At 43.3% G+C, this 24,920-nt stretch overlaps 3 protein-coding genes across 8 annotated transcripts in view; 2 read left to right on the top strand and 1 right to left on the bottom strand.

Moving 5' to 3' along the window:
- Positions 1-1,936, bottom strand: part of LOC112264855 (C-type lectin domain family 4 member D) — a 29,373-nt gene extending 27,437 nt beyond the window's left edge. For 2 of the 4 annotated variants that reach the window (XM_024441730.2, XM_024441731.2), the window contains exons 1-2: positions 1,859-1,936; positions 182-371 (exon numbers count right to left, since the gene is read on the bottom strand). In XM_024441730.2, the coding sequence (XP_024297498.1) occupies positions 182-251 (70 nt within the window). In that variant the 5' untranslated portion in view covers positions 252-371; positions 1,859-1,936. Of the gene's footprint in view, positions 1-181; positions 372-1,858 lie in introns of those variants that run through there. The other 2 variants (XM_042295689.1, XM_042295688.1) reach the window with 2 other exon arrangements.
- A 20-nt stretch (positions 1,937-1,956) lies between these two features.
- LOC112264854 (adenylate kinase 2, mitochondrial) lies at positions 1,957-7,062 on the top strand. 2 transcript variants are annotated; one of them, XM_024441729.2, is made up of 7 exons: positions 1,958-2,125; positions 3,456-3,581; positions 3,782-3,892; positions 4,099-4,193; positions 4,481-4,553; positions 5,332-5,536; positions 6,865-7,062. In XM_024441729.2, exons 1-7 carry the CDS (start codon positions 2,027-2,029, stop codon positions 6,870-6,872), a joined length of 717 nt encoding a protein of 238 aa, XP_024297497.1. In that variant the 5' UTR covers positions 1,958-2,026; the 3' UTR covers positions 6,873-7,062. The 2 variants fall into 2 exon arrangements, with proteins under 2 accessions (XP_024297496.1, XP_024297497.1); XM_024441728.2 differs by lacking the exon at positions 6,865-7,062 and having other exon boundaries at positions 1,957-2,125; positions 5,332-5,939.
- Positions 7,063-7,714: 652 nt separating this feature from the next.
- LOC112264853 (E3 ubiquitin-protein ligase RNF19B) overlaps positions 7,715-24,920 on the top strand; it is a 30,933-nt gene continuing 13,727 nt past the window's right edge. The window contains exons 1-2 of one of the 2 annotated variants that reach the window (XM_024441726.2): positions 7,715-7,995; positions 21,110-22,434. In XM_024441726.2, the coding sequence (XP_024297494.2) occupies positions 21,749-22,434 (686 nt within the window). In that variant the 5' untranslated portion in view covers positions 7,715-7,995; positions 21,110-21,748. Of the gene's footprint in view, positions 7,996-20,710; positions 20,834-21,109; positions 22,435-24,920 lie in introns of those variants that run through there. The other variant, XM_024441727.2, reaches the window with a different exon arrangement.

The raw sequence follows: 24,920 nt of genomic DNA, 5'->3' as shown, positions 1-24,920 counted from the left end.
GTCTATATATCATTAATATAAAAGTCTTAAAATGGATTTACCAATCGCAGATTGCCTCTTTGACATTAGATAGATATTTATGCAGGTAGAAGCTTTTTGTTGAACATTCTTCACATCCTGAGCATACAAGCATGTCTATAAACAAACATTTTTTGGTGACAGATTTTAGTTTAGAACATACCACAATTTTCTCCTTCAGTCCTTTGTTGCTTTTTGAACTTTACATCAGCGTAGACTATTCCTTCAGACATAATTAGCTATTGCAATTGTCTGTCTTTCAGTGGGTCGAGATGGTTACTGATCCTCAACACTGCTACCAGGCACGTATTTACATCAATCCAAAATAGACATTTCTTCTGTGTTGATGGGAACTGAGGGAATGAAGATGTTAAAAACAGCAGCAAAAAAGTTTCACAATGACACTTCTCTTTCTCTGTTTCAGGCATTCATTCTCAACCAACAAACTAATATGTTAGCAATCACTATTAATTCATAAATAGTAGTCCTTACTCCTATCATTGGTCATCCATTACATTCCCACCGTTCAATCTCTCATTGACATGTAGCTGAACTACATGAGACATTGGAATCTTATTAGTTTGATTAATAGTATGTTTCTCTTGTTTGCTTCTAAAAGCTCTTAGTTTAGATAACTATTGTGGTTTTATTAGAAGTCTGTTGGTTTTCTTGTTAGTTGGAAAATTATTTTTGGAGCAACCTTTAATTAGGGGTTTGCCTACAAAGACAGATGTGCCATTTATATTTTATTACAGCGTTAAAAGTATCTACATTAATGCTTGCTCATTAGAGACAAAATAAGAATATCAAGTTTGGTGCGAACATTTCCTCAAGTCAAATGTCCTGGACTGGTACCTCGATGACATGATGAAGATACACTGTGGACACTGTGTGGACATTATGACAACTCTGTCTTTCCATCTAATCCGTCATTCCATCTTTACCATCTAATCAGCCCTGTCTTAATTGGATATGAATTTGATAATGTAATGACTGATCTCCCAGTGTAGTGTGCATAAACAGTGTTTGTGCTATCAGGGATCCTTGGGACATCCCTACCCTAAACTCTAACCTTAACCCCTACCCTAACCATAACCATAACCCCTACTTAACCCTAAGCCTTAACATAACCATTTAATTTGAATTTTTGATGGGGTGACATCAGAGTTGGGACGTCCCAATGATCCCGTTTAGACTTTTAAACTGCAGTAGCCAGATGGGCATTGAACACGATTGAATAATTTCCACAGCTAATAGTTTCCTACCATTTGACTACTCATTCATTTCATTATAGAGTGAGCAAACGCCTATATTTAGACACAAATAACAATGTTAATAATTATTATTATTTATTTAACTTGTATAGCGCTTTTCATTACAGAAAATAATCTCAAGGCACATAAAAAGCAAAACAAACAACTAATTTAAATTGAAATGCATCCAATTACAATTCAGTATGTTTACACATGAATATTACAGTGGGTACTAGTCCTTCATTGCCGAACATGTAGCACCCACCTATGTGAAACCATTGCAGCTGAAAATCGCACAAAAAGCAACTACATATTGGCAGTGGTTAAGAACAGTCTCTGAGCCTCTTCTGCCATCTCTGGACACATCATGCAGTACTTGTAATACTTCCCGACAGATTAAATAATAATAATAATAATAATTATTCATTCATAATTATGAGTATAATAACAATTCACAAATAATAATAATCATAATGATAGAGGATTATGTAACTAATAACAATGTTCATTTTCATTTTGATGGTCCCTGACCAAAGAAGATTCATAATTGCATATGCAAAACCCGGATGTTATATCAAGAAACTTACTATTTCAGCAAATCGGTGTGTAGGACGCTTGACTGAGCCATCTATTGGCCAATGAGGTGGAAGTATTTTCTGATAAAGAGAGGGTCATCCAGGAAGAGGGCGGGGACACTTCCTTTCTTGGGCGAGTTGGCAGATAATAAAAGTGGTACAAGGACGACTGAAGTGAACATGGCCCCCAGCACGCAACGGAATGAAGCTGTGTCCGACGTAAAAAAAGGAATTCGGGCAATCCTGCTTGGACCCCCTGGTGCTGGGAAAGGAACACAGGTGAGTGAGTTATGCTAACTTGCTAAGGAAGTGTAGGAATGGGATACCGCTTGGCCGACACTGCCAACCAACTAACTTCATACACCCTGTCCTGAAGTTCATTCTGAATTTACTTGCATAGATGGCTATCTCTGCTAGCTTGACTAAGTCGCGTGTAATGAATTGGGTAGCTAGATCAGACGAATAAGGAAGTATCCTAAACGTTGTAGCTAGCTCGCTAACCAGTTATGAGCGTCTGTCCATTGGAATGAAACTAATTCCCTCTTGGTTCCCACTATCTGGTGCTGGCAAATTTGACTGTTTGCCAAGGTGTTGCAAGCTCACAATGTGGTACTCGTCTCTGGAATCGCATGCCAACCGTTTGTGTGAAGAGTCCTAAAGATAAGAGGGCCCTTTCAACGTCACATTAGGGACTGTATGCTAATCATACTCTCCAGCTGGCCAGCGCCAACTGCTTTCACTTGATCTAACCAGGTTCAATGAAGACGTGTTACCGCTTGACTTCCCTGTCAAAAAGCTCAATTTAGTTTAATTTCTGGGGGTATGTGGTACAGGAGAGCAACAGCTTGTCCAGGGTGTTGTTAGAGGTAATTATGTCAGGTGTGTTTAGGCTGATCTGGAACAAAAGCTGGTACACCCTGCAGGTTCCCATGACCAGAGTTGGGGACTTCTGTATTTCCTTTAAGTTCTGTATCAATATCTGTCTCATGGCTATAGTGGCTGCATAGCCTTGTAAATATACACACACTACAGTGTGTATGGAATAAATGTTATTTAAAATATATTTTTTGCACAGGCTGGTACAAGTACTGTAGGGGCCTTTCAGACACATACTTTTGGTCTAGCTTTGAAGATCCCAACTATTTAGTCAGTCTCCTGGGGTTTATTCTTTTTTCCCTGCTGTGGCACAACCTGAATCACATTGAAATGTAAAAACAAAATGGCAACATGATTATGTCCTTAACCACAGTTATGCATGTGCTATGAAGTTAGTTATTCAACACTTATTTTTGCATTTCCAAAAGTGTCCCATGCCTTCCCCACACGCATTCAGACATTAGTCTCATGTCATGTGTGGAGGTTATGTTCTGTAGCTGAAGGACTGTGCCCAAAATATAACAGCCAGCCATTTTACGATTCAACACGACTTTAATGCTTTGACGGGCTCCCACCTGTTGTAGTAGTTTGCCAGGTTGGGAAGCACCTATGTTTGGCCATACTCTTCTCCTCAGAGTTGCGATTTTGCAAGTGACTACATAAATGCTACACCTTTTGCCCTTATAACATGTGGCTTGATGCCAATGCCCACGCTCTCCCCCTCTCCTCCAAGGCTCCTCGGTTGGCAGAGCAGTACTGTGTGTGTCATCTGGCCACGGGGGACATGCTAAGGGCCATGGTGGCATCTGGCTCTGTGCTCGGCAAGAGGCTCAAGGAGACCATGGATGCTGGGAAACTGGTAAGATGTGTTTTCATGTTAGTTCTGAACATGCTTCTGTGTTCATTTTTTTTTATAGGAATGAATCTTTTGTGTCACTGGTGCTGGAACTTAGTGGTAATCAGACTTGTTGACTTGGGCGTCTGTCCTAATTATGTGCTCTTATGCATTTATTTTCACTGCTCATCACTCTGTGAATTTACTCCTGTCAATTGACTCAGGTGAGTGATGAGATGGTGGTAGAACTCATAGAAAAGAACCTGGACACGCCTCCCTGTAAGAAGGGGTTCCTATTGGATGGATTCCCCCGCACAGTGAAACAAGCAGAGATGGTGAGGATTGGTTGGTGCCTTACTCCATTTTGCTGTCAATCTCCCAGAGCAAAAGTTTGTCTTGACGTTAATCAAGCATAAGCAGTGGTAAACATCACGCAAAATGAATGTGGTGCGTGAACTACGTTTACCCTCCACTATAGCATTGAGCATATGCACCTGTTTCCTCCCTGCTCCTATGTTTTATGACTCCCTCTGTCTTCTAGCTGGATGACTTGCTGGAGAAGCGCACAGAGAAGCTGGACTCAGTGATCGAGTTCTCTGTCAACGACTCCCTACTGGTGCGCAGGATCTGTGGCAGGTAGGACCAAATATTCTGCGGTGCCCTGTGGTCTGAGCTAGTTATTATTGACCATTTGTTGGACAAATAATGTTGCAGAGCAATACCACATCCACGACAAACAATGCTCTGTGTTGAGGACACAGCTTCATAGAGGGGAAATTATGTACCTGTAGTCCATTCAAATGGTCACATCAGCATGTCAAAAAGGGGTTCTTTGTTTTGCCATGGTGGGATATAGTGTAAGTCTTTGAAGTGGGCCAAGGGCAGTGTGAGTGGAGGACTAACCTTCTCCTCTCCCCCCTCAGACTAATTCACCAGCCTAGTGGTCGCTCCTACCACGAGGAGTTCAACCCACCCAAAGAGCCAATGAAGGACGACGTAAGTATCTTGTCAACAGACGTCCCCCTCCCTGAGTCTGGAAATCCTACTTCTATTGTAGATCCCAATCTGCTAACTGGTGTTCAAATGCGTTTCTTGGTCAACTTGCACTTCAAAAGCGTGTGTTCAAGTTTGGTCAAACATGCACTTAACAAGTGTCTATGTTTGTAATCTGAGGAAAGCAGTGGCTCATTTGCACGCAGTCTTTCACAAGTGTTGTGAAACCCCTTAGCTAGGAGCTTCTGTGCTAATGGCTCTGAGCTCTTGTTTCATTTGAGTCATTTAGAGATGTGTTTATCCAGTGCCTACATCTCATACCCCAACCCCCCTCCCCCCCCTTCTCTGTACTGGTCCCACGTGGGAATTGAACCCACAACCCTATCGTTGCAATGCTCTACCAACTGAGACACATGGGACCGTTTCAGATGCTCAGCACAGATGGCTTTCAACATACACGAGTGGTTGTAATGTGTGTGTGGTGTACCCAGAGATGTAGCTCAGTGCTACTGGCTGGGGAAAACTATTTGACACAGCTCCAAACCTTCACAAGCCCTTCTGTGTTCATCATAGCTCTGATGAGACTGGATAGGAGAGAATTTAATATGGCAGATGCATTTTCCCAACTTGAGGTCTAGGGGGCGCCATCACCATATTTCTGACATTGAGCCAAGTCTTTCAGATCTGAACTCAAAGGGGTGGGGAAAAAGACTTGACCAGAGAAAGAAACCAAAATTGCCCTTTTCACCCATGAAATGTTTCCTCTCTCTGTCCCCGTCAGGTGACAGGGGAGCCGCTGATGCGCCGCAGCGACGACAATGCGCCCACGCTGCGCTCACGGCTGGAGGCCTACCACGGGCAGACTGTGCCCCTGGTCAAATACTACAGTGCCCGCGGCCTGCACAAGGCAGTCGACGCTGGCCAGTCCCCCGACGTAGTCTTCTCCTCCATCCTCGCCGCCTTCTCCTCGGCCACAGCTGCCACCTGTAAAGACCTGGTGCTCTTCATCTAAGCTCCCACTTCCTTTTCGGTCTCTCCTTCACGCTCCTATCATCTAGCTTTCCAACTTTCCTTTTTTAGTGTTTCTTTCACACTCGGGACTAGTCTGTGCTCTGTTCTCCTCCCCTTCGTCTCTCTGCTCTCCACTTTCTTCATTCTGTGGTGGGGTGTCTCCCTTGTACTTGAACACGCTTCACTACTGGGACTAGACTTCTCCTGGAAACTACGGAGACTGGACTAGCTGGTTATAATGGAGTGTATAAAATGAGTGTAATTTCCCCTTGGGCCAGGTATACATATCAGTGGTAATCCAAATACATGTTCTTTGTAAACCAGTGTAGACTAACAGTGAAATGCTTACTTACGGGCCCTTCCCAATAATGCAGAGGGAAAAGAGGAAATAATAACACAAGGAATAAATGCACAATTACTAACGATAACTTTGCTATATAACACGTCTATATAATGTAGCTTCATTGATGGTCCCTGTACTTGGATTAAATTAAGGAAGCAGTAGGGAATAGGGATGTGATTAAGAATGACTTACATTTCACCTGAATGTAATGAGTCCAGGATAGATGGCAGGGATAGCTAATGTCGTGCAATGTCAGAAGTCTACTCAGGAATTCATTATGAATCTATTGACTAATACTTTGACAGCTTGTGTGCTTTGGTTAGTGAAAGCATGCTACTTTTCTAGAGCATAGTCAAAGTACCTGTCATACAATGTACATTTAGTTCCCGTTAACCAATAACACTTTGTTAAAGGAGACTCCTTTGCCCTTTTCCTTTTTCCTGTCTAGATTTGTCCCTTCTCTGTAGACTGACTTCTCTCCTCTGACTGTGACTGCATGATGTTCTCAGGGTCGTCGGAAAACGATGGCGGTTGTATTATGTGACGCTATATTGGCCAGTAGGCTTGCTGTTTGAATTTTTCTAGCTTTGACTAGATAATGTTAAAAGTATCAAAACAATGACGCCACTGCATTGAATGCTGCTTTAGTTCACGTAGTCAAGTTTTCTAAGGGCAAAATGATTGTTAATGTACTGCTAAGTCACCATTGTAGTTTGGCTGATGTGTTTGATTGTTAAATGGTAATACACTAAGTTTTAAATGGATGTTGGAAGCCTAATTGCACTATAGATGGACTGGATTGTTAAGTTGCACAAGGACCTGTAGATGTCCAAGGGAGCAACTTGTGACTGTAGCTATAGTTCTGCCTCATGCATCTTTGAATGACCCAAAACTCAGTATTTTGTTAAAATGTTTGTGTGCATGTCTTTAATCACCTGAGACTCTTTTTTTTCCCCCCAGCTGTTTGAATCCCTGCTTCTCCAATCCTGGCAATGGAGACGGAGGAAATGTTGTACTATAGCACTTCATTTTGGAATGTTGCTGGAGGATGAGGGAGCTTAATGTACTGTATTCTACAAGGAATAAGTGGAGCCATCTTGGAATTGACTTTGATTGTTACCCCTCTAATAAAATGAAGACACTGTTCTACAATCATGACATCATTTTGTAGCCTCCCTTTGTGCTAATTACTACCATTATAATGTTACTTGATACTAATGTAACACAACTGCCATTATCTCAATGTGAAGATAGTCATGGTTTACTTTGCATACTGGGTGGGCGTCTGTCTTTATGGAACATAATGCGTTCGCCTGTATAGTGGGTAATGTTCATACTTGTCAAATGTGTAATCACCTGGTCAGGAAAATCTCAAAATTATTATAGACACTGAGAGATGTACTTTGAGACCATGAATCCAAGTACATGGCTCCAGCACTCAATCAACTGCCATGTTTGGGGGTGGCAGGTAGCCTAGTGGTTAGAGCGTTGGACTTGTAACCGAAAGGTTTGCAAGATCGATTCTCCGAGGCCCCTGAACAAGGCAGTTTACCCACTGTTGCAATGAAAAGAGGAATTTGATCTTAACTGACTTGCCTAGTTGAATAAAGGTAAAGTTGGATGAAATTCGTCATCGACTGTGGTAAGCACTATCTTTAGGATTTTACTTCTTTCTGGGACCTCTACACAAAATGTTCCAAGTGATTTCATTCCACAAACAATGACATTAGTTTCCCTTCGTGAAGACCCAGTAAATGCATTTTGAGTTTCCAAATGTGACGTCACTACGGACGGGTGGGGTTTCCGTGTTCCATGTTGGTAGCCGCACAGGGTTTTCCTCCGTCAGAGAGCAAAGAAGCAAGCTGCGAAGATTATTCTGTTGCGCTCCAAATAGGGGACGGGTCACAGCTGTATTGTATATTCAGTCTACACGCATATATATATAGTCAGGTCCCGTATTGGAGGCGGAGATGAAATAGCCTAGACAAAACGAGGACTTCAACACGCCCAAAGCAATCGATCAATGCGCATCGCCACTCACGGGAGAAGACTCACAACGGGTACCAGAAAACGGTCTCATACTACCCCGAGGTAAGAAAAGTCTGCCGTATTGGGCCTTGACACAAATTGCAACATGTTCAAGAGTTCGATTTTTACACATTTCATCATGCGTCTTGTGGTTTGGAATGTCATGTCGCTCAGTTGCCTACTAGGCTACATTAAGGTTAGTAACCTATCGCTAACGGAAGTGTTAGTTTGCTACCTGGTCAGTTTATATGAACTGCCAAAGGTACACTACATGACCAAAAGTATGTGGACACCTTTTCGTCGAACATCTCATTCCAAAATCGTGGGCATTGATATGGAGCTGATCCCACTTTTGCTGCTACAACAGCCTCCAGTCTTCTGGGAAGGCCTTCCACTAGATGTTGGAACATTGCTGCAGGGACTTGCTTCCATTCAGCAAAGAGCATTAGTGATGTTTGGCGATTAGGCCTGGCTCCTATTTGGTGTTCCAATTCATCCCAAAGGTATTTGATGGGGTTGAGGTCGGGCTCTGTGCAGGCCAGTCACGTTCTTCCACACAGATCTCGACAAACCATTTCCTGTATGGACCTCGCTTTGTGCATGGGGGCATTGTCATGCTGAAACAGGAAAGGGCCTTCCCCAAACTGTTGCTACAAAGTTGGAAGCACAGAATCGTCTAGAATGTCATTGTATGCTGTAGCGTTCAGATTTCCCTTCACTGGAACTAAGGGGACTAGCCTGAACCATCAAAAACAGCCCCAGATCATTATTCCTCCACCAAACTTTACAGTTGCCACTATGCATTGGGGCAGCTAGTGTTCTGGCAAAACCAGATTTGTCCGTCTGATTTCCAGATGGTGAAGCGTGATCCATCACTCCAGAGACCATGTTTCCACTGCTCCAATGTCCAATGGCTTTACACCACTCCAGCTGATGCTTGGCATTGCACATGGTGATCTTAGACTTCTGCACGGAAAGCAGTACCGGAGGGCCTATTCTAGGACCAAAAGGCTCCTTAACAGCTTCTAGCCATAAGACTGCTGAACAATTAATTAAATGGCCACCAGGACTGTTTACATTGACCCCCCATATTTGTTTTTCGCTACTGCTACGTGCAGTGGTCAGGTTGGGCCACTGAAAATCTCGAGGTGGCTCACCAAAACCAAAGCCATAACTGAAATTCAGGAATTCTCTTATGCTGTTGTAGTATATAGGCTAGTTGAAAACTATGTCAATATGAGAGTTAAGGAATCGCATACTGATATACTTTGGTTTCTTATTTTACAGTTAATGTTACTATTTATCTGATGTGCATTGACTAGTACCGGTACAGTTAACATTTTGAGTTCCACAACAATCCTGTTTAAATGTGTTATTTATCTGTATAAATGTGTTTAGGCGATTCATTGTTCTTCAAATAGGTGAGTTGTCCTTTTCCTTAAAAAGACAAATATACAGCTTTAATTTGAAGGAGCACATTGATTGTAAGGAACACAACATTTACTGGGAACAAGCCTACTCGAGTTTAAAAACATCACACAGAGGCCTCCAATTATATTCAATACAGCTTTATTCGGCTGTTGCTGTGTCTTTTTTTGTAAACAAAAATATTATACAGTTGAAGTCAGAAGTTTACATACACCTTAGCCAAATAGATTTAAACTCAGTTTTTTCACAATTCCTGCCATTTAATCCAAGTAAAAATGATCTGTCATAGGTCAGTTAGGATCACCACTTTATTTTATGAATGTGAAATGTCACAATGATAGTAGAGAGAATTATTTATTTCTGCCCACACATTTTCTATAGGATTGAGGTCAGGGCTTTGTGATGGCCACTCCAATACATTGACTTTGTTGTCCTTAAGTAATTTTGCCACAACTTTGGAAGTATGCTTGGGGTCATTGTCCATTTGGAAGACCCATTTGCGACCAAGCTTTAACTTCCTGACTGATATCTTGAGATGTTGCTTCAATATATCCACATACTTTTCCATCCTCATGATGCCATCTATTTTGTGAAGTGCACCAGTTCCTCCTGCAGCAAAGCACCACCACACCATGATGCTGCCACCCCTGTGCTTCACGGTTGGGCTGCTGCTGTCATCTGGCAGTGCACTGTGCAGTAGCAGGCCGGGAAGGGGTGACGGGTCGGAGTGTGACTCAGTTCCGGACGGTCAAAAGCATCTGGCTGGCTATGCATTTGTCATTTTCTTTCACATGAACTATTATGAAAAATATACATTATTGATTTAAATGAATAGTACCTAATGTAAAATATCAGATAGAAGCATATTATGCATATGTGACCCGCGAGGGGACTCAGTGGGGGGGCCAGCGATTGTACCAAGGGGTGCCTCCCCTGGCCACCCCTTGGCAGCGCCACTGGCCTACGCGCTGTCTATTTTCGATGCATAGTGACTTTTACCCATACCTACGTGTACAAATTACGTCAACTAACCTGTACCCCTGCACATTGACTCTGTACCGGTACCCCCTGTATATAGACTCGCTCTTGTTATTTTATTGTGTTACTTTTTATAATTTTTTACTTTCATTTACCTGTTGTATTCGGCGCATGTGACAAATAACATTTGATTTGATGTTTGGCCATGGAAACCCATTTCATGAAGTTCCCAACGAACTGTTCTTGTGCTGATGTTGCTTCCAGAGGAAGTTTGGAACTCTGTAGTGAGTGTTAAAACTGAGGATAGACAATTTTTATGCGCTACTCGCTTCAACCCTCGGTGGTCCCGTTCTGTGAGCTTGTGTGGCCTACCACTTCACGGCAGAGCCATTGTTGCTCCTAGACGTTTCCACTTCACAATAACAGCATTTACAGTTGACCGGGGCAGCTCTAGCAGGGCAGAAATGTGATGAACTGACTTGTTGGAAAGGTGGCATCCTATGACAGTGCAACGTTGAAAGTCACTGAGCTCTTCAGTAAGGTCATTCTACTGCCAATGCTTGTCTATGGAGATTGCTTGGCTCTGTGCTCAAATATATACACCTGTCAGCAATGGGCGTGGCTGGAAAAAGCCATTTCCACTAATTTGAAGGGGTGTCCACATACCTTTGAATATATTGTGTATATATCCCATATTATTGTGCATGTTTTGACTGCTCCTCATTCTTGAGTATAAAACAAGTGCACAGTAATCTAACAGTGAGGCAAGGCTGATGATAGAGTACCATAGTACATAACTACTGTGTGTTTCGTCTGTGTTTGTTTGTGTACATGCATGTTGCTACAGTAGCCTGTAGGAAGTGGTGAGCTACTGTTTAACACCTCTGAGCATTCTTTGACGTCTCTATTCCAAAATGCCCGTCATGTCGAATGCCCTCTCATTCTCAATTTCCTCCTCTCCCCTCTCACTCATGCGTTCCTTGTCCCACCGCTCCCCTGTTTGTTCCGAAAGCATTATTGAGGCCAGGATATTAATATCATTCCATTGAGAGAGAGAGAGAGGAAAGAGGTGACGACATGCAACCATGAAAGCCTGGTATCCATCTGCTTGCTCTAGTTACCGTCTGTCTTCAACAACTAATGTGGAAGTCAACACTCACTACCCCGCAATTATATTACCTCTATTTACTGGAAATGCTGACTTCATTTGTAGTCTCTGGTCCCACATACTAGAACTATTCTCGTAATCATAGTTTGTTAAGGCCGCTTCAGGTTACAGTCCACTGGAAGTCAGCCTAACAGTCAACCATACTAGGCCTATGTGACATACTGTATCTATCTCCACTCACATGCACTGTCCTCATTGACCATGTCTCACCTCCTTCTATTTCTCTTTCAAACGACCTGGCCCCTCCCTGTCTTTCATACCCACTGGCTGGTTGGTATGCCCTGGTCTGTGTTGGTGGATTGGGGCTCAGGGGGCTGTGGGGCTGGGACCTGGGCCTATTCTCTGCCGCTGTGACGCCTCCAGGCTTCACATTAAACATTCAACAACTCAGCAGTTTGCCTCCTGAATGCTCCTCTAATTATAGAACCTCGTAGCCTGACTCTCCCTTTTATCTCACTGAATCAGAGGGGCATTCATACGTGTGTATCTCTTATGCAACACATAAGTGTGTGTGTGTGTGCGCGTGTGTGTGTGTTTTTGTTTGACGATGTGTCAATGTGTGGATGACTGGGTGTATAAGTATGTGGGTGCGTGGCGTGTGTGTTCGAGTGCTTGTAATGGGGTTATTCCAGGGTATTCCTGTTGTTTCATTTTGTTTGAAAAGGGATGCGAGACTGGCTGACCACTCCTCCCTGACAGCTTCAGTTCTGAGGTAAATTCAGAGGAAACGCAAAGTCTGGTTTCTCTAGGTGCTTCCACAGAATGGCCAACGACTGTCTCTGGCTCTCAACCCCTTTTTAAAACTCCCACATCTTCCATTACCTTATAAAACCGATAGTGTGGGAGGGCTCCAAATGGCCTCCAAATGACCGCCAAACACTATGAATCAGTAGGCAACCAGATAATGGCGCTTTTGGCTGAACAGAAGGACATGTTTCCTTTTTAACCCAGTTTTCACATAGTCTCATCACATCATGACATGACTCAACTGGCCTGGTGTTTGGAGGAGGCAGCAGTCTTGGCCTGCCCAGCATGTTAGCGAGACACGGCGATGGCCTCGTCACAGAGAGGGCAGTTCCCTCTGTTTCCTCCGTCCTATATTAACTTCTGCCAGGAGAGATTGAAAGATGTCGATAAAGAGAACAACACACTGAGAGGCATCTCACCTGCCTCACGCTGCTGTCGCTACCTTCATTATTTTTATTTATTGTTTTTATTTAACCTTTATTTAACTTGGCAAGTCAGTTAAGAACAAATTATTATTTACAATGACGGCCTACCCCGGCCAAACCCTAACCCGGACAACGCTGGCCGCCAATTGTGCGCCACCCTATGGGACTCCCACTCACGGCCGGTTGTGATACAGCATGGAATTGAACCAGGGTCTGTAGTGACACCTCTAGCACTGAGATGCATTGCCTCAGACCGCTGCACCACTCGGGAGGCTCTTTATTAACCTGTTATTGCGCCCTTCTGCTCTAATGAATTTAGTCTATTAAACCAGTAAACCTGAGTTCACAGAGACCACCTGCTCTACCCAGAGACTCAGCCCAGAGACACAGGCTTCAGTCCTCAGTTAGAGCTCAGGGCTTACAGAGGGTTTAGGTAGTATCACTACAAACCAGCTAATTAGCTTACCAGCTCGTCTGCCTACCCCGCTGTCTGTCAGTCTTTGTAAACAACCACACAGTGACATGAATCGGATTGTTTGTGTGATGGTGAGTTTTAATTACTTAGGCCTACTGGAGCATAGTAATGTATCAGAAGCCTACTGGAGCATAGTACTGTATCAGTAGCCTACTGGAGCATAGTACTGTATCAGTAGCCTACTGGAGCATAGTACTGTATCAGTAGCCTACTGGAGCATAGTACTGTGTCAGTAGCCTACTGGAGTATAGTACTGTATCAGTAGCCTACTGTGCCCCCATTGTGTTAGTTTGTGTCAACCATATCTCTGAATATCAACTATATCCCTGAATAATATGACATTTACACACACACAAAACATATGTATTTTATAAAGCATAATCAAAGTTGCCAAAGTGAAATATAGCACAACAGTATAATAGGGACATCCCCAGTCTTCCCTTTTACTTTGGTTGGAAGTCCCTGGTCCAAAATAGATCCATGCTTTTATTGTCTTCATTTTGCATAATGTATTTGCAGAGGCTTGTAAAAGTGTAACCCCAAAACAGCTCTGCAACAGCAACAAATCAGCTCTGACTCAGCAGGTTGTGTAACAACTATCGGGTCTTTCAGTGGCACACCGGTATCATATCAAATTGACTTACAGTATCATATCAAATTGACTTGCGTGCGTGCATAGAGGCAGTATGTAGGTTCATAGGGTTCCTGGGAAGGATGGAGGATCCTAAAGTACTTAGACTGTACAGTTTCAGTGTCTTCCGGAAATAGAATTGCTGAGACGAGGCCAAACAAACTGAAAGCACAAACTGGCCCCACTTAATGTCCAAGAAGAGTAATGTCTCTGTCAAGAGGCTCTGCACACAGTTGACTCACCTTGCAGCAGCAAGCATAACAATATCTGACATGTCCGAGAGGTTTTTTAATTCAGAAGACAAGAAACTAGAGCTGCTTAGAGGCTAAATAAAATGTCATTAGTGTAATTGTACATCACAGCGAGAGATTGTGTGTGCGTGTGTGCGTGCGCGAGCAGCAGTCGAGTGGGAGGACAAGTGAGGGGGAAAAAGCGTGTGCCGATCACAGAACTTAGACCACTGAGTCTTCAGCCTGTTCATGCCCATCTGCCATGCCTCCTCACTCACTCTCATCCCTCTTTCTATTTATGTCTCTCTGCCTCTCTCTCTCTCTCAAGTCATGTAGGGGCTACATTCAATATATTTCCCGCTAAAATGATCCGAAAAGGTCTAACGTTTGGATACTAGATGCATCAAAACCCTTCCAAATATATTGTCACTTGACAAGAATACTTTCTTAATGCCAGAGATGACACATTTGGTAATGTAATGAAAGCTATATAATGCCATTTACACCGAACAGTAACTGAGTACAGCTCTAATACCCACACTGAGCAAAAATATTAACGCAGCATGAAAAGTGTTGGTCCCATGTTTCATGAGCTGAAGTAAAAGATCCCAGAAATGTTCCAAATACTCACAAAAAGCTTATTTCTCTCAGATTTTGTGGACACATTTTTTCACATCCCTGTTAATGAGCATTTCTCATTTTGCCCGGATAACCCATCCACCATGCTGACTGCAAGAATGGCCACCAGAGCTGTTGCCAGATAATTTAATGTTCATGTATCTACCATAAGCCGCCTCCGTCTTTTTAGAGAATTTGGCAATGCGTCCAACCGGCCTCACAAACGCAGACCACGTGTATGGCGTCATGTGGGCAAACGGCTTGCTGATGTCAACGTTCTGAACAGAGTGCCCCATGGTGGCAGTGTGGTTATGGTATGGGCAGGCATAAACTATGGACAACGAACAGAATTGCATTTTATTGATGGCAATGTGAATGCACAGAGATACCGTGATGGTATCCTGAGGCCCATTGTCGTGCCATTCATCCGCTGCCATCACCTCATGTTTCAGCATGATAATGCACAGCCCTATGTCGCAAGGATCTGTACACAATTCTTAGAAGCTGAAAGTGTCCCAGTTTTTCCATGGCCTGCATACTCACCAGACATGTCACCCATTGAGCATGTGTGGGATGCTCTGGATCGAGGGCAGCATGTTCCAGTTCCCGCCAATATCCAGCAACTTCGCACAGCCATTGAAGAGGACTGGGACAACGTTCCACAAGCCACAATCAACCGCCTGATCAACTCTATATGAAGCAGATGTCTCGCACTGCATGAGGCAAATGGTGGTCACACCAGATACTGACTGGTTTTCTGATCCACGCCCTACTTTTTTTTTTTAAAGGTATCTGTGACCAACAGACTCATATCTGCATTCCCAGTCATGTGAAATGCATAGATTAGGGCCTAATTTCAATTGACTGATTTTCTGATATGAACTGTAACTCAGTAAAATATTTGAAATTGTTGCATTTATATTTTTGTTCAGTATATATTGAAGGAGAGTTTTTGAACCAGATGAGGAATTTCTTTATGCTTTTTAACATTTGAATTTGTTACCAAAGGGAGAAAGGGCATTTTCATAAGAGCTATTTCTCTTGAAAGCCTTTTACAGAATCATGCATTTCCCTTTACCTCTGAAAAGGAATCTCATAGGAGACATATGAACAGAATTATTTTCTGACAGTCAGTGTAGTCCACTTTTACACAGTTTCCAGGGACAATCTATTTTGTCATCAAGTTCAGTTTGAAGTGACACGAACACACACACACACACACTTGGGTGTTTTCTGTCAACTCTTACAGAGTCATGTAGACATAAAAAGGCACTCACGCAGGGCTATAGAAAGCTATCATTCACACACACACACACACACACACACACACACACACACACAGATAGCAATAATGTTTCATCATAGGAGAGTAGAGGCTAGTGCCAACCTGAGGGTACAGTCTTAGGGAAAAAAAGGTGCTTTCTAGAACCTAAAAGGGTTCTTCAGCTGTCCCCATAGGAGAACCTTTTGAAGAACCCTTTTTGATTCCAGATAGAACCTTTTTTGGGTCCCTTGTAGAACCCTTTCCACAGAGGGTTCTAGGGTTGGGAATTGCCAGGGACCTTACGATACAATGTTATCACAATACTTAGGTGCCGATCTGATATGTATTGTGATTCTCACGATTCTATATATATTGTGATTCAGTATTGTGATTATTTTTTGTTGGGGCGCTTCATTGTTCCATACATATTCCTGCAGAGGGACAGGAGAGAGCCATGAGAAAACGAGTTTGGATGAGTCATAGAAATAAAACTGCAGAAAGCTAATTGGAAAAATATTGGAATTTTGTTGCAGGTACAGCAAACTAGCGCAAAAATAATTTTGTGATCTTGTCAAAACGGTATGATACAGTGCCTTGCGAAAGTATTCGGCCCCCTTGAACTTTGCGACCTTTTGCCACATTTCAGGCTTCAAACATAAAGATATAAAACTGTATTTTTTTGTGAAGAATCAACAACAAGTGGGACACAATCATGAAGTGGAACGACATTTATTGGATATTTCAAACTTTTTTAACAAATCAAAAACTGAAAAATTGGGCGTGCAAAATTATTCAGCCCCTTTACTTTCAGTGCAGCAAACTCTCTCCAGAAGTTCAGTGAGGATATCTGAATGATCCAATGTTGACCTAAATGACTAATGATGATAAATACAATCCACCTGTGTGTAATCAAGTCTCCGTATAAATGCACCTGCACTGTGATAGTCTCAGAGGTCCGTTAAAAGCGCAGAGAGCATCATGAAGAACAAGGAACACACCAGGCAGGTCCGAGATACTGTTGTGAAGAAGTTTAAAGCCGGATTTGGGTACAAAAAGATTTCCCAAGCTTTAAACATCCCAAGGAGCACTGTGCAAGCGATAATATTGAAATGGAAGGAGTATCAGACCACTGCAAATCTACCAAGACCTGGCCGTCCCTCTAAACTTTCAGCTCATACAAGGAGAAGACTGATCAGAGATGCAGCCAAGAGGCCCATGATCACTCTGGATGAACTGCAGAGATCTACAGCTGAGGTGGGAGACTCTGTCCATAGGACAACAATCAGTCGTATATTGCACAAATCTGGCCTTTATGGAAGAGTGGCAAGAAGAAAGCCATTTCTTAAAGATATCCATAAAAAGTGTTGTTTAAAGTTTGCCACAAGCCACCTGGGAGACACACCAAACATGTGGAAGAAGGTGCTCTGGTCAGATGAAAACAAAATTGAACTTTTTGGCAACAATGCAAAACGTTATGTTTCGTGTAAAAGCAACACAGCTCATCACCCTGAACACACCATCCCCACTGTCAAACATGGTGGTGGCAGCATCATGGTTTCGGCCTGCTTTTCTTCAGAAGGGAAAGGGAAGATGGTTAAAATTGATGGGAAGATGGATGGAGCCAAATACAGGACCATTCTGGAAGAAAACCTGATGGAGTCTGCAAAAGACCTGAGACTGGGACGGAGATTTGTCTTCCAACAAGACAATGATCCAAAACATAAAGCAAAATCTACAATGGAATGGTTCAAAAATAAACATATCCAGGTGTTAGAATGGCCAAGTCAAAGTCCAGACCTGAATCCAATCGAGAATCTGTGGAAAGAACTGAAAACTGCTGTTCACAAATGCTCTCCATCCAACCTCACTGAGCTCGAGCAGTTTTGCAAGGAGGAAAAAATTTCAGTCTCTCGATGTGCAAAACTGATAGAGACATACCCCAAGCGACTTACAGCTGTAATCGCAGCAAAAGGTGGCGCTACAAAGTATTAACTTAAGGGGGCTGAATAATTTTGCACGCCCAATTTTTCAGTTTTTGATTTGTTAAAAAAGTTTGAAATATCCAATAAATGTCGTTCCACTTCATGATTGTGTCCCACTTGTTGATTCTTCACAAAAAAATACAGTTTTATATCTTTATGTTTGAAGCCTAAAATGTTGGCAAAAGGTCGCAAAGTTCAAGGGGGCCGAATACTTTCGCAAGGCACTGTATATCGTTAAAAATAATATCCCGATATGTAACTATCTGTTTTTTTCCACCGTCACTAGAGGGTTCTACATGGAACAGAAAAGGGTACTCCCTGGAACCAAAAAGGATTCTCCTATTGGGACAGCCGAAAACCCTTTTTTTCTAAGAGTGTATGATGAGAGGGCTATTACCAATTCTGCTGACTACATGACAAAAGTATGTTGACACCTGCTCATTGACCATCTCATTTCAAAATCATGGGAATTAATATGGAGTTGGTCCCCCCTTTGCTGGTATAACAGCTTCCACTCTTATGGGAAGGCTTTCCACTAGGTGTTGGAACATTGCTGTGGGGACTTGCTTCCATTCAGCCACAACAGTGTTAGTGTGGTCGGGCACTGATGTTGGGCGATTTTGCCTGGCTCGCAGTCGGTGTTCCAATTTATACCAAAGGTGTTTGATGGGGTTGAGGTCAGGCCTCTGTGCAGGCCAGTCAAGTTCTTCCACACCGATCTCAACAAACCATTTCTCAACAAACCATATGGACCTCACTTTGTGCATGGGGGCATTGTCATGCTAAAACAGGAAAGGGCCTTCCCCAAACTATTGCCACAAAGTTGGAAGCACAGAATCGTCTAGAATGTCATTGTATGCTGTAGTGTTCAGATTTCCCTTCACTGGAACTAAGAGACCTAGCCCAAATCATGAAAAACAGCCCCAGACCATTATTCCTCCTCCACCAAACTTTACAGTTGGCACTATGCATTCGGGCAGGTAGCGCTCTCCTGACATCAGCCAAACCCAAATTCGTCCTTCGGACTGCCAGATGGTGAAGCGTGATTCATCACTCCAAAGAACGCATTTCTGTTCCTCCAGAGTACAATGGCGCCGAGCTTTACACCACATCAGCCGACGCTCTGCATTGTGCTCGGTAATCTTAAGCTTGTGTGATGCTGCTTGGCCATGGAACCCATTTCATGAAGCTCCCGACGAACAGTTCTTGTGCTGGCGTTGCTTCCAAAGGCAGTTTGGAACTCGGTAGTGAGTGTTGCAACCGAGGACAGACCATTTTTACATGCTTCAGCCTTCGGCGGTCCCGTTCTGTGAGCTTGTGTGGCCTACCACTTCGCGGCAGAGCCGTTGTTGCTCCATTTCACAATAACAGCACTTACAGTTGACCTGGGCAGTTCTAGCAGAGCAGAAATATGACGAACTGACTTGTTTGTCTATGGAGATTTCACAGCTGTGTGCTCGATTTAATACTGTGACCGAAATAGCCGAATCCACTAATTTGAAGGGGTGTTTTGTAGATATAGTGTATATAAATTGGCATTATTTTTATACTCCGTAGCTATCCATGATTCAACAGTGGCCCTTTCACTTCACCCGCCAGCCAAGCAGATCAGGGAGGGAAGAGGCACCATGGTTACTGCACTGCTGCTGGGATAACATAGAATGTTTATTTCCACCTCATCGCGTGTGTGTGTGTGTGTGTGTGTGTGTGTGTGTGTACGTACGTCTGTAACGTGGTGGAAATCTACTACAGTTTCATCAATATGGTTCAATGTTCTTCTTTCAACACAACCTGTTGTGATAGCCTGTAGCCTTTGTCTAACGCTATCACTACCGGTCAACCTGTCTTAACTGTGGCTATTGGCTGTTATTAAGGGCTGTGCAAGGCAAGAGAGCAAGCAAACAGACAACATCCAGTTCTTTCAGCCAAGGTCTCTTATCGATTGGTGCTGCTATCTGTCAGTCACTGACCCAATAGTATTTCAATCAATCATGGCTAGCTACATGCAGTATCTATGTTAGCCCAGCCCTTTCCCATATACCTGTCTGTCAACAAGGGCTGAAGTCTGATGTTTTATGACTCATACTGGTTGATCCTCTGTCTGTGTCTGTCTCTCAGCCTCCTGCATTCAAAGGCTACTACTGGAATCATAATCAGATTTGCCTTGTCATAGACCTTGTCATAGACCAGGCATACTTTAGGAGGAGGAAAACAGGCCAGAACACAGTAATGACGCTGTTATGACTCAGTGTGTGTGTGCTTAGAAGGTGGGTATATATAGGCTACCTTAAAGAGAGGGGCACAGATTCTGAATGTCAACCCTCATAACCCTCCCTCTGATTCTCTCTTGCCCTTTTCTCTTATCTTAGCATAACATTACTTTCGGCACACACACACACACACACACACACACACACACACACACACACACACACACACACACACACACACACACCTATAACACTGTGTCAATACACACATACATTAATCAGTGCTATATTTACCAGTGTCTGCATTATATATATATATATATATATATATATATATATATATATATATATATATATATATATATAATGTAATTATATAAATATATAATAATGCAATATATGAGTAAATGACAAGAGTACATGTGTTACGTGTGTGTGTGTTGTGTGTGTGTGTCAGTGCATACATAAGTGCCACAGTCACTGAGTGGGTCGCTGTTTGCTCGGCTCCTAGTGCGCATCGTCATGGCAACCGCAGTAGAAGCGCAGTGTGAAGTGGAGAGCAGCTTGCGACGTGTGTGTGTGTGTGTGTGTGTGAGAGAGAGAGAGGGTTTCATATTGACGGAGAGAGACAAAGGAGAAGAGCGGATGAGAGAGAGAAGGAATGAGAGGATAAATAATATAGGAGCTAAATGGACGGATGAATAAGTTTGCTTCCTCTTCAAGACACATTATGTCATCATCATTAGTAAGTAAAACAAAATAAAAGTATTTCGCTTTCCAAATGGCTGTATCTTATGAGTGTGAGTCAATCAGCATGTCTTTATCAGTGATTATGCCAGGTGTGTATGTGTGTGCATAGTGCAATGAATTTATTCTTCCTGACTATCTGCGCCAAGAGTTAATTGTGAAGTAATAACAGCGAGAGAGAGAATGAGGAAGGAGGGGAGAGGTGTGTCATACTGAGCATGCTCCCTGTGCTCTCTGCTCAGCTAACTTCCTGTTCTCTTCTTCCTCCTCACAGACGGTTGATTGTGAGAGTGAGAGACACACACCGAAGAGAAGAGGAGAAGAAAAGAGAGAAAAAGGACTACAGAAGAAAATTGGACTGGAGCAACCACCAAGAAGGATTTAAGACATTTTGAATAACCCCCAAGAAGTTGTTCTATACATTTTTATAACGTTCCTCTGTTTTTTCCTCCTCGTTTGAATTGAGAACCATTTACTAAGGAGTGACAGTGACGTTTCCTGTTGTATTCATTCTCCTCTTTGTGGTTTACAGTAACAGTTTACTGTAATTTTGGACCCCTATGTTGGTTTGGACGAAAGCACACCTGTGACTTTTCTCACATTCTTGATTTGGAGCAACTGAGTGTGAGAGGTGTGAAAGCCAGCGGGAGGGAAGGGGAATTTTGGCTATTTGTGTCTTTCTCTTTCTCTTTTGTCTTCTCACCTATCGTTCCATTTGTGGGTTTAAGAGGAAGAGGAAAAAGGGTTTACAACTGGGTATCAGTGACATTCCATTCTGGTTTCACCCGAGCACAAGTACTCCCGTGTGTGAGTGTGTTTGTGTTCGTGTGTGTGAGGCAAGCTTCCTGACGGTGATATAAGACTAATCAGAGCGGAAAAGGAAAGACGCTACCGTGTGTCACTTTCTGGGAAAATGGGATCGGAAAAGGACTCGGAATCCCCCCACTCCTCGGTGAGCGGCATTCCCAACCCCAAATGCCGGGCACCGAGAAAACGCCAAGGACGCATCTCCTTCCACAGCCTCTTCCACAGCAAACGGGGTTCCCGGAGCGCCAAAGCAGGGGCAGCCACCCCTTTATCCCAGCTCCACAACCAACAGCATCAACAACAGCAACTTGCCCCCCTTGTTCCCCCTGTAGTCCCTTCCACACCCGACCCAGCCCCTACCAACACCGCCACGGACCTTCCCCAGGGCCCAGCCACCGCTCAGACCTCCACCCCAGCAGAGCCCCTCTCTTCCAGCCGGACCTCCCTGGGTCCCCCCCAGTCCTCCAGCTCCACCACCTCCAGCTCCTCTCCTCCAGCAGACTTCCTGGAGTGCCCCCTGTGCCTGGTGCCCCAGCCCCCCGAACAGCTCCCCGAGCTGCTGGGCTGCAGCCACCGCTCCTGCCTGTGCTGCCTGCGCCAGTACCTGCGCATCGAGATCACGGAGAGCCGCGTCCATCTCAGCTGCCCCGAGTGCTCGGAGCGCCTGGCGCCTCATCAGGTGGCGGACATCTTGGGCGACGCAGCCCTGCTGGAGAAGTATGAGGAGTTCCTGCTGCGACGCTGCCTGGCCTCCGACCCGGACTGCCGCTGGTGTCCCGCGCCCGACTGCGGGTAAGAATCAACTCTCATTGTTTCCTGGCCTTAACCTTAATCTGAACCTGGGTGTAAACCTGAACCGTAAGCCTAGCTCTATAGCCTAGCCATGCAGGAAGGGGTGGAAGAACCTTCAAGCTCTTTCTGACCACAAATAGGATTTCAACCCCTAACCCCGAACTTAAACCTTACCTTTACCTAACCCCTACCATTAACACTAACCATAACCTTTTTTTTTTTATAGCAGATTCATGCTTTGGAAGCATTGTTCTGTCAATGATATCATAAGTTCGAGGCTGATTGTCGTAAACTGGAATGACCTACAGTATTATAACAAGCTTTATTGGCTCTGGCAAGAGGTGACAGTTGGCACTATGAGGGTGAAAGGAAAGTTTTATAGCCTAGAATTCTCTAAGTGGGTTAGAATGTCAGGCTATTATGTGGTTACAAGGGGAATGACAATGTTCAGAGGCTGATCGTTTAATGTGATATGGGGAAATTTCTGATGAGCTGGTATGAGCATGTTTTGTGTGTTTGTGTATGTGTGCCACACGCGTGTGTGTGTGTGTGTGTGTGTGTTTGTGTTTTGTGTTTGTGTGTGTGTGTTTGTGTTTGTGTTTTGTGGGAGGGAAAGCACAGAATCTCTATGATGTTTATATTCGAAGGAAACATGTCTGTTTGATAGTGTGAATCCTGTCAGACAGAGGGGAAGGACCTAGACAGTGGGCTGGACTATAGATGACCTACATTCTAAAGAAACCAGAGTGACTCAATACACTACAATTCCCTCCCTACAGTCCTACCATGGAAAGGACTAGTGTGGTTTGGGCCACCTAGAGTGGAGGTTTCCAAAGCAGTGTGTGTGTGTGTGTGTGTGTGTGTGTGTGTGTGGGTGTGTGTGTGTGTGTGGGTGTGGGTGTGGGTGTGGGTGTGGGTGTGGGTGTGTGTGTGTGAAGAGTGCAGATTCCATACACACATAATGGTACTAATTAGAGGTAGACCGATTTATGATTTTTCAATACCGATATCGATTATTGGAGGACCAAAAAAAGCCCTTACCGATTAATCGGCCATTTTTTAAACATTTTTTAAAATGTATTTGTAATAATGACAATTACAACAATACTGAATGAACACTTATTTTAACTTAATATAATACATCAATAATATCAATTTAGCCTCAAATAAATAATGAAACATGTTCAATTTGGTGTAAATAATGCAAAAACAAAGTGTTGGAGAAGAAAGTAATAGTGCAATATGTGCCATGTAAGAAAGCTAACGTTTCAGTTCCTTGCTCAGAACATGAGAACATATGAAAGCTGGTGGTTCTTTTTAACATGAGTCCTCAATATTCCCAGGTAAGAAGTTTAAGGTTGTAGTTATTATAGGAATTATAGGACTATTTCCCTCTATACGATTTGTATTTCATATACCTTTGACTATTGGATGTTCTTATAGGCACTTTAGTATTGCCAGTGTAACAGTATAGCTTCCGTACCTCTCCTGGGCTCGAACCATGAACACATCGACAACAGCCACCCTCGAAGCAGCGTTACCCATGCAGAGCAAGGGGAACAACCACTCCAAGTCTCAGAGCGAGTGACGTTTGAAACGCTATTAGCTGGCACCCCGCTAACTAGCTAGCCATTTCACATCGGTTACGCCAGCCTCGTCTCGGAAGTTGATAGGCTTGAAGTCATAAGGGGCGGCAGGGTAGCCTAGTGGTTAGAGCGTTGGACTAGTAACCGGAAGGCTGCAAGTTCAAATCCCCGAGCTGACAAGGTACAAATCTGTCATTCTGCCCCTGAACAGGCAGTTAACCCACTGTTCCTAGGCTATCATTCTTAACTGACTTGCCTAGTTAAATAAAGGTAAAAATAATAAATAAATAAATAAACAGCGCAATTCTTGAAGAATTGCGTAGAGCTGCTGGCAAATGCACAAAAGTGCTGTTTGAATGAATGCTTACGAGCCTGCTGCTGCCCACCATCTATCAAATATAAAATCATAGACTTAATTATAACATAATAACACACAGAAATACGAGCCTTTGGTCATTAATATGGTCGAATCCGGAAACTATAATTTCGAAAACAAAACTGTTATTCTTTCAGTGAAATACGGAACCGTTCCATATTTTATCTAATAGGTGGGCAGTCTAAATATTGCTGTTACATTGTACAACCTTCAATAATAATTATGTACAATTCTGGCAAATTAATCGCGGCCTTTGTTAGGAATAAATGGACTTCACACAGTTCGCAATGAGCCAGGCGGCCCAAACTGCTGCATCTACCCTGACTCCTTGCACGGAACGCAAGAGAAGTGACAATTTTCCTAGTTATAAGAAATTAATGTTAGCAGGCAATACTAACTAAATATGCAGGTTTAAAAATATATACTTGTGTATTGATTTTTAACCTCTTGATGCTACCCATCCCGGATCCGGGATCGTGACTACGGCTCAAGCTCATTAGCATAACGCAAAATGTGAAAAAATA

The sequence above is a fragment of the Oncorhynchus tshawytscha genome, linkage group LG13, assembly GCF_018296145.1.
Source record: "Oncorhynchus tshawytscha isolate Ot180627B linkage group LG13, Otsh_v2.0, whole genome shotgun sequence".
NCBI classification, from domain to species: domain Eukaryota; kingdom Metazoa; phylum Chordata; class Actinopteri; order Salmoniformes; family Salmonidae; genus Oncorhynchus; species Oncorhynchus tshawytscha.
This window is presented reverse-complemented; position numbering and strand designations above follow the sequence as displayed.